Below are 8,751 nucleotides of genomic sequence, written 5' to 3' on the forward strand. Positions count from 1 at the left end.
CTTTTGCTCTTGGATGCATGCAAAGTGATGCTTCCTTCACCTCTTCCACACCCAAGGAGAGCCTCCTCTTTTATAGGCTTCAAGATCTTCTCTTCTTGGAGAGAGACTTGAGTGCTAAGATTGGAAAGGTTGATCTTCATGCAAGATGTGATTGTTTTAGGACAAATATCTATATGTGCATTGCTCGGATGGAAAAACGTCCAACACGAGAGTTGTAGATATCGGCGTTTTCAATAACCTTCATGGGTTATTTTTAGAGATCATCTTTCTATCATATGCTTATGACTACTCCACAAACATTGTGATGCTTGTCAACAGATGGGAAAGCCTACCGAAACCAATGTTATGCCCCTATTGCCCATCCTTTTCCTAAGGCCATTTTGAAAAGTGGGGAATCAACTTCATTGGCCACATCGATCCACCAACTAGAAGAAAGCAGACTGCTACATTTGGGTCTGTATGGATTATGCTATAAGATCTAAGATACACCCTTGACTTTCTTATATACTTAAAAGATATATGGTGAATATTATGCTAGCACAGAGAGAGAATAGATGACAGAAAAGAAAGATGTAAAGAGAGAGAGAGAGAGAGAGAGAGAGAGAGAGAGAGAGAGAGAGAGAGAGAGATTGACAACACACTAGGGACTAGAAGATGGGCTAGTCCCCCCCTTGTGGAGTTATATTATTGACAAGGAGCAAGCTCCTCCGTTACACGTAAACCAGTTCTTACTTGTAGATCTTGGGAACAAGATCATGGTTTCTTGCATAGTAGACAACCGCAGCTAACACTTAGACAACTTGGAAGTTGGCACCTTTTGATCCTTCTTGAGTCTCTCCTTCTCTCCTACACAATTTGTTTAGGGATATCCTCTTGGAGCTTGATTTAAATAGAGATTCCTCAGTACTTACACCTTCTCTCCTACACAATATGTGTAGGGGTCTCCTCTTGGAACTTGATTTTGATAGAGCTTCCGCAGCACTTGTACCTTCTCTTCTCCTCTTGGATACATGCAAAGTGATGCTTCCTTCACCTCTTCCACACCCAAGGAGAGCCTCCTCTTTTATAGGCTTCAAGAGCTTCTCTTCTTAGAGAGAGACTTAAGTGCCAAGATTGGAAATGTTGACCTTCATCCAAGATGTGATTGTTTTAGGACAAATATCTATGTGTGCATTGCTCGGATGGAAAAATGTCCAATACGAGAGTTGTGGATATCGCCGTTTTCGATAACCTTTGTGCGCTGTTTTTAGAGATCATATTTCTATCATATGCTTATGACTACTCCAGACGTTGTGATGCTTGTCAACGGATGGGAAAGCCTACCAAAACCAATGTTATGCCCCTATTGCCCATCCTTTCCCTAAGGTCATTTTAAAAAGTGGGGAATCAACTTCATTGGCCACATCGATCCACCAACTAGAAGAAAGCAGACTGCTACATTTTGGTCTATACGGTGTCGAAGGGTTTTCGAAAGCAAAGTCGCGACCACAGAGGACCTTGACTAATTTCAGAATAGAAGATCCATCAAGCAAGATCACAATTCAATTTGAAAGAAGGTCACCTCAATTTCGGATAATGGCCCTATAATCAACTTGTTCAAGCCTTTTTATGCACTATTCCTCATAGCTTGAGATAATCTCCTTGTGGTGGCTTTAATTGTTTCAGTAATGCGCTTGGTCCCCACCTCAAAAGCTAGGAGTGATTTTCCAATCTTCTTCTGCAAAGAATCTGAAATAAGACTTCCTTTTTATGAATGCTCCTCCTTTTTCAGCAGTAAAAGTTCATCAAGCTTTGGATTGTAGACAACTCCCATGGTTGGTATTTTCTGAATGGTTAAACCAATTGATACAATATGATATTGAGATTATTATCACCCTTCGTCATGCGAGATGATATTTAGATTATTATCACCCTTCAACATGCGAGATTCAAGGAGGAGTTGACGTTGCACAGAATCAGAGTCATCATCGCTCAGATGATCGGAGGGAAGGCTGGGCAGCATGCCGGGGCTAAAAGTGAAGGGGAAGGAGGGAAGAACAGAGGTATGAGAGAGAGGAAGATAACAATAAGTATAATTGCTGCACCTATTATTTCGTGTTAGACACAGATGGCGAAGTGCGGATCATTATCATCATCATGATGAATCACCCAAAGAGATAATGTACCAAGAGAGAAGGAACTGTTTAAAACACAGACGAGGAGATTCTGATCAATACTGAAGGATCTCAAGTTCCCCACTGAGCACAAAGCAGGTAGGCAACAAGAACGGAAGCATACTAAGCACTGCCATGCTTTTTGACTTCAGGTTCTTCTGCTTGATGCAACTTTCTCTAGTCTCCCTCGGCCATGGTTGACGATTTACTCCCTTCTCAGCTATGTCGACTGAGAGAACTTCTTTTGTTGCGTTCCATCATCCTTAGTTCTTCCCCCTTTCTTGTTCAGTAGAATTTTACGTTCCCTCTGGCTAATCGTCATCTTCTATAGGCTTCGTCAAGCTCCTTCATCTTCACTTCGAACTTCTTCAATAGGCTTGTCGAACATCATCACCTCTGGTTTTTCTTCTTCCGCTTCGTCGTCACAACAATTTGCAATTTTTCCCTGTTGAACTCCTGCCTCCGAGAGTACAAATCTCCTCCTTGAGTCGTTCCTCCCTATTCGAGCTCCAAAAAAAACATCTCCTGCTTTCTTTTTTTCGTCAGGAAATGAGTGCTCTTTTTTCCCCAAAAGCTTGAAACAGGGCCAAGTCTTCCCAAACGAACAAGCAACCGCGTGCGCTCTGAAAAGAAGCCTCTTTTTTTCTTTCAGAAAAGCGGCCTTCAATTTCAGGTTTAGACTGGCCAACATATGCACCATTGTCTTCCAAATCATAATTGTGCCATGTTCCAATCATGATTCTCTTCATAACCCTGTATCATTGCAGTCCAAAACACGACATCTTTAGAAGGCAGCTTTCTAAACATATATTGGCCTTCCACAACTGCTCCACATTTACGATATGTATCTGTTAATGTATTGGCCACAGAACAATCCATTTCCAAGCCTCTCTTGTCAATCTCGGCATGCAGTTTATGACCTGTCTCTAAGTCTCCTACATCACCGCAAGCTTTCAAAGTGAACAAATATGTCACAGCATCAGTAGCTTTGCCTTGTAGCTGCATTTGATGGAGACAGCATAGAAGTTCCTTGTTAAACCCAAATTCAGCATATCCAGCAATCATTGCTTTCTATGAGACTACATCTTGCACTGGTAATTGGTCATACACTAGGCGAGCATCTGCAAAAAGCAACCTACACTTTGAGTACATACACATCACTGTGCTGCCCACACAAAGCTCCCTTTCTAATCCCCATTTTGTTGATTCAGTGTATAACTGTTGGCCTGTTGGAATGAAGACTATACTGGCACAAGATTTCAAACTGCACAAAAGTTTGCCAGCATCCAAGGATAGGCCTTTTGAAACTGATCCAAACTTCCCAAACATATCCACCACTATGCTTCCAAACTTCTCTCCACTATACTCGCACGTAGAAAAAAAATGTAAACACAACGACTAAGTATGTACAAAGTAACAAATGTCACACACACAATGTGACACAACTTTTTGGTGGATTTCACACCTCGGATGTGCAACAGTACGACATCCACCCCCTCTAATCCTGCGCATCCTTCGGATGGGCCAACTACCCATGATCATTATCATCAAGATCCACGAACAGATCAATCTCTTCTTTGTGTATTTCTGGTATATCAGCAAGATTATCTGTCATATCATCTATCTTTTCTACTGGAGTTTCTTCTCGTTGCTCTTCTCTTGCAAATTCTTCCAATGCATAATCCTCATCATCTCTTTTTTTGAAAATCTTAATTCTTTTTCCTGCAATAGGCACTCTAAGCACTGTCCCATCCAATTCTGTCAGCTCGTATGTTGCATTATCAAAGACATGTCTGAGTATGTATGGTCCAAACCATCTTTTCACCATCTTCCGAAGTGCAGTATGCTGATTTTCAAGGCTGCTATCAAAGACTAATACCCAGTCTCCCTCTTCTATTGCTTTAGGCCGTAAGCGATGCCTACTATTAAACCTGTCCTTATTTCTTAGTCTAGCAACCTTCAACCTGTCAATAGCTAGCTGAATATCCTCTGGTCTTCTCTCCAACTGCCGGATTTGAAGAGCTAAGAGCTCCTCCCTCGTCAAATCCTCTTGCCAAGGTAAAACTGACCAAGTCAAAGCACAAGTCTCAGTCGGCATAACCGGTTTCTGACCATACATCAACTTTGAGGGTATATATCCTGTGGTAACACTATGAGTCGTACGATCAGCCCACAAAGCAAATGGTAGAAGTCTCGGCCATTCTCCAATCCGTCCTCTGTATGCTTTGGCTAATGCTTTCACTATTGGCGGATGCCCTCTTTCACTCTTCCCATTTCCCTCTGGATTGTATACTGTGGTTAGAGCCAACTTGATTCCTAGTTGAGAGAAAAAATCCCTAGCTTCATCTACATCCAATTCACCGCGATCTGCAGTGATCTTACCCACACAGCCATACTTGCAGAAAATTTCTTCCAATAAGAACTTACACACTGTACTAGTGGTCTTCGTTCTCAAAGGTCTGCCCTCAACATGATTAGTAAGATCCTCTCTAGCCAAAACAATATATCTCATCTGCCATAGACCCATAGGCATAGTAACCAAGTCAACTACCCACTTATAATGAATGCATAGCGGATAGGTCGGATGAAGCTCATGTCGACGACGCACTACCGAATACATCTGACAGTCTCTGCAAGTCTCTACAAAGTGAGAAACATCTCTATATATGCCTTTCCACCAATATTTCTCCTTGATTTTCTCATAAGTAGCCCACACTCCTCTATGACCATCCCAAGGACTCTCATGAAACTCCCTCATCACCTGTAACTATGTCTCTCTATCGCAGACAACCCGCAAGGGTAATCCACCTCTTTTCTTCGGGTGCTTCCAAAGAAATCCATCCTTGAGAAAATAACCATAGGATTTTCTTCTAATCTTCTTGAACTCTTCATCTGTTCATTCATCTCTTTTTCTTAGTGTACTAAGGTACTTGCCAATCTGCAACCAATCTCCAACATAGAGTTCTTCTATGAAAGCCACAATATCATAGACATGGAAAACATGATCAACCATAGCGGCTGAAATTTCTGCATCATCCTCTTCTGCAAGTAGTGTCTCCTCATCATCATATCTAGCTCTAGACAGCATATCTGCCACTGGATTATCCTTTCCTGCTATATGTTTAAATTCTGGATTTAATGACTTGATGTATGCAATCCATCTCAGCATAGCTATATCTGGAGTAGAGCAACTCGTAATCATACCTATCAATGGCAAGCAATCTGTCTCTACCACACAACTGAGGCTCCAATAAAGTACTCTTTGTCACATTTGAGAGCCGTAACAATCCCCAGTAACTCCCTCTAGATTTGTGGATATCTCCTTTGTCTCTCGTTTAGGACTTTCGCCCCAAACCGAATAGCATACCTGTTTCCATCTGCATCATCTTGACCCACAACCCAACCTATGCCAATTGGACTAGTGTCAACTGTCAATACAATAGGCCTTCCGCAATTATAATCCGCTTTCCTGAGAATAGGAGCAATCTGCAATAACTTCTTCAATTTCCGCGTGGCTCTAGTGTGGCTCTCATCCCAATAAAATTTCTGCCCCTTTCGAAGCAGCTGATATAAACAATCTGCTATGTGTGCAAAATGGGGTATCCAGATCATGTAAAACACACAAGCTCCAATGAATCTCCGTACCTCTGAAGTGGTAGAACAATACTCCGTAATCTTGCCTATAGCATCCACCTTCTCAGGTGACATATGTCCAACAATGACAATCTCATTTACTCCAAAAACAGATTTTTGCCCTGATAGTGTCAAATTCACTTCTTCTAGCCTGGCCAAAATCTTTTCACAAGCTAAAATATGATCAACCACAAAATATCTGCATCCCTGCTCATTTAGACTCTCATTCTTCTCTTCTTCTGCACACCCCTTAATGGGCACATCATCCAAAAAAGGCATGGTAAGCTGAGGTATGTAATCACAAAGGACCTTATGCATGGCATTCATCATATGCGCAACAGAAATAGTGGCATCTTGAGGCAAGGTACACATCCTGACAAGCCCAATAGGAGTTCTCATAGTGGTTATGTCCCTGCTTTCCAAAGCCAGCTGAAACTGATCATATCCTGAATACAAATCACCTAAAGAATAGATGGCACATCCAGCAAATGCTTCTGCAAACTCATCCACAACTGGACCTATACCAACATTCCTGATAGTAACTCTGTTTACTGGCTGCATGTCCTGTATAAATCGGAGAGTACCATTCTTCTTTGGAACCGTAAACCACCTATTTGAGTATGGTGCAGATGACGGCTCTAGGATTCCCATCCTGATTTTCTCATTCAACAAGTCAATTAGCTTTAGCAGGTGTGCCTTAGACACTGGAATAGATCGGAGGTTCCATGGAATATGAGGAATAGTAAAGATCACCATAGGAGTAATAATATACGGATTCACACATCCAATCTCATGCGGGAAAAAAGCAAACCCCTTTCCATGTCGCTCAAGCATCTCCTGAAAGCATTGCTTCTCTGTAGGTAGCAAGAAATAACCATTTCTAATTTTTAATTCAGCAAGAGTCTCTGCTAAAAATTTATGGCCTATATGCTCTGGATTCCTCAAAATTGGCTATTTGGCAGCCCTCTCTATTTGTTGATCACTGTCAGGTGGAAGCGGTACAGCTACTGGCTTCACCTTCTTATCCACAGTTTTGTATTTCATGTCAACCCTGGCTTCATTATGATCCTCTGCATTACTCAAATCTTGCTGTAAATCAGCAATTCTGCACTCTAGCGGCTGAATATCCTCAGCCCTCTGCTCTATGGACTGCATAGGAACAACCCTAATCTTTGGATGCTGAAATATTTCAACAATAAACTCTGTTGGCTGAAAGTTTTCAGCCCTCTGTGTCTCTATAAGCTGATCATAATCAGCCGGAAACTCTGTTTGCTGAATTTCTTCAGCACTCAACACTTTTTGCTGAGTCACCTCAGCCTCTGACTCTATCTGTGACACAAAATCTGCAATTTCATAAAACATGTCCAGGGATTGCACTAATACATTACTGTGACAACTCTGCATATCAGTTTTCAGCATATTTTCCATCTCTGTCATCGTATCTGCACAAACCATACTATCATACATCCCATCTATATGCTCATCATCCTCTAAAACACCGGCATTTTTAAAATTTTTCTCCTTCCTGCATATGTACTGCCTGGCAGATCTAGGCAACTTAGAAGTCTTCTGATAACTCATCGAACTGTTTGCTGAAATTCCAACAAAACTGGAGGAGAAAACACTGCTGCCAGGAGGCGAGAACCCCAATCTCCTCTGCTCTGTACCACCATCGTCTCGCGAAACAGCGGTACCTAATGAAAACCCGAATCCCTCGCAGTGGGCAAAGGTGCATCTCTAAGAGTATCCCTGTTTCTAACATGGTTCACACACACAGTTATAAACTGAACTGCTCTCATGCCATCTTTACTGCGAATTCGTGCATAAGCAGATCCATCATCCATTACTTTTGTTTCCATGTGCATCTCTGTGATGAATGGCTGTCCAAGAATTATGGGATAAGAGCATGAATCCTGCACAAAGAAATGGAAATCCTCCTCTACATCTCCAATAGAAACCCTGACACTGGGACAGGCAGCATACAAATCACCTGCAGTGTTGTTGGCGGCTCTCATACGCCACCCATGCTCTACATCCATAGGCCATCTATTACTTTCATAAACTCCACGAACTATGAGATTAATCTCTGAACCATGATCTACCAAAGCAACATAAGGCACCTGTTTCTCTCCAATTTTTACCATCGTTTCTGTAGTTTCCCTAGCCCAATGACTCCACGAAAAGTGACTACGCAATATCAAGACAGGCTCATCAGTTTCAGCATAATGCATTCAGGACTTCTTGGAACTGATCTTGAAACTCTCTTTTTGAGATGCCCAAAACCTTAGAAATAGTAAAAGTCACCTCACTGCCAAGTATCTTGTCATTAAAGATTTTCTTCATGTTCGTAGATGTCTCAATATCAGACATCAATCTAAACCCTGGCTGCTTCCTCTCTCTAGGCTCTTGCCTCTTTTCTTTCTTTTGAGTATCTTCCATCTGTCATTCTGGCCCTGGCCTCAAAGACGGTCCTGCAGTAGGTGGAGTAACAAACTCACCCCCTCTAGTCTTTTTAGCTGCATTTGGATTTTCTTCATCCCTCTTACGCTTCTCCTCAACAAGTACATCTACTCCCTGATACTTAGCCAAGTAGGCATAAATAGTGTACCTGTCAACAACAGGCGAATCCCAACCTGTCTCAGATCTGATGCTAGAGCTTGCACTAGTCAAAACAGTTTGTTGAATTTTTTTCTTGTTTGCCGTCTTCATAGCATAAGTCCATAATGCTGACTAATTCTCTGATCCTTTCTCAATCTGGACTCCATATGCAGAAGCATCTCCTCTAGCTGCCACATAAGAAATACACGCAGCCATGTCATCCACTAATTTCTTCATTTCGCCTTTCCCAAAATTGGTAGCAAGCGGAGCTCCTGTTTCAATCAACCAGATCTTACCATCTTATCCCCAAAATACCAAATTCTTCCTCCTTGCATCTTGAAAAGATTCACAATCCCTGCAATGTTGA

General features: G+C 41.9%; 1 protein-coding gene across 1 annotated transcript; it reads right to left on the minus strand.

Moving 5' to 3' along the window:
* Positions 1 to 2,864: 2,864 nt before the first annotated feature.
* LOC148025468 (pentatricopeptide repeat-containing protein At4g25270, chloroplastic-like) lies at positions 2,865 to 3,218 on the minus strand. The gene has a single exon (XM_087691982.1). The coding sequence runs from the start codon at positions 3,216 to 3,218 to the stop codon at positions 2,865 to 2,867; it is 354 nt and encodes a 117-aa protein (XP_087548108.1).
* Positions 3,219 to 8,751: the final 5,533 nt, after the last annotated feature.

The sequence above is a fragment of the Lygodium microphyllum genome, chromosome 14 (genome assembly GCF_053477565.2).
Source record: "Lygodium microphyllum isolate KBCC chromosome 14, Lygodium_microphyllum_v1.1.10, whole genome shotgun sequence".
NCBI lineage: Eukaryota > Viridiplantae > Streptophyta > Polypodiopsida > Schizaeales > Lygodiaceae > Lygodium > Lygodium microphyllum.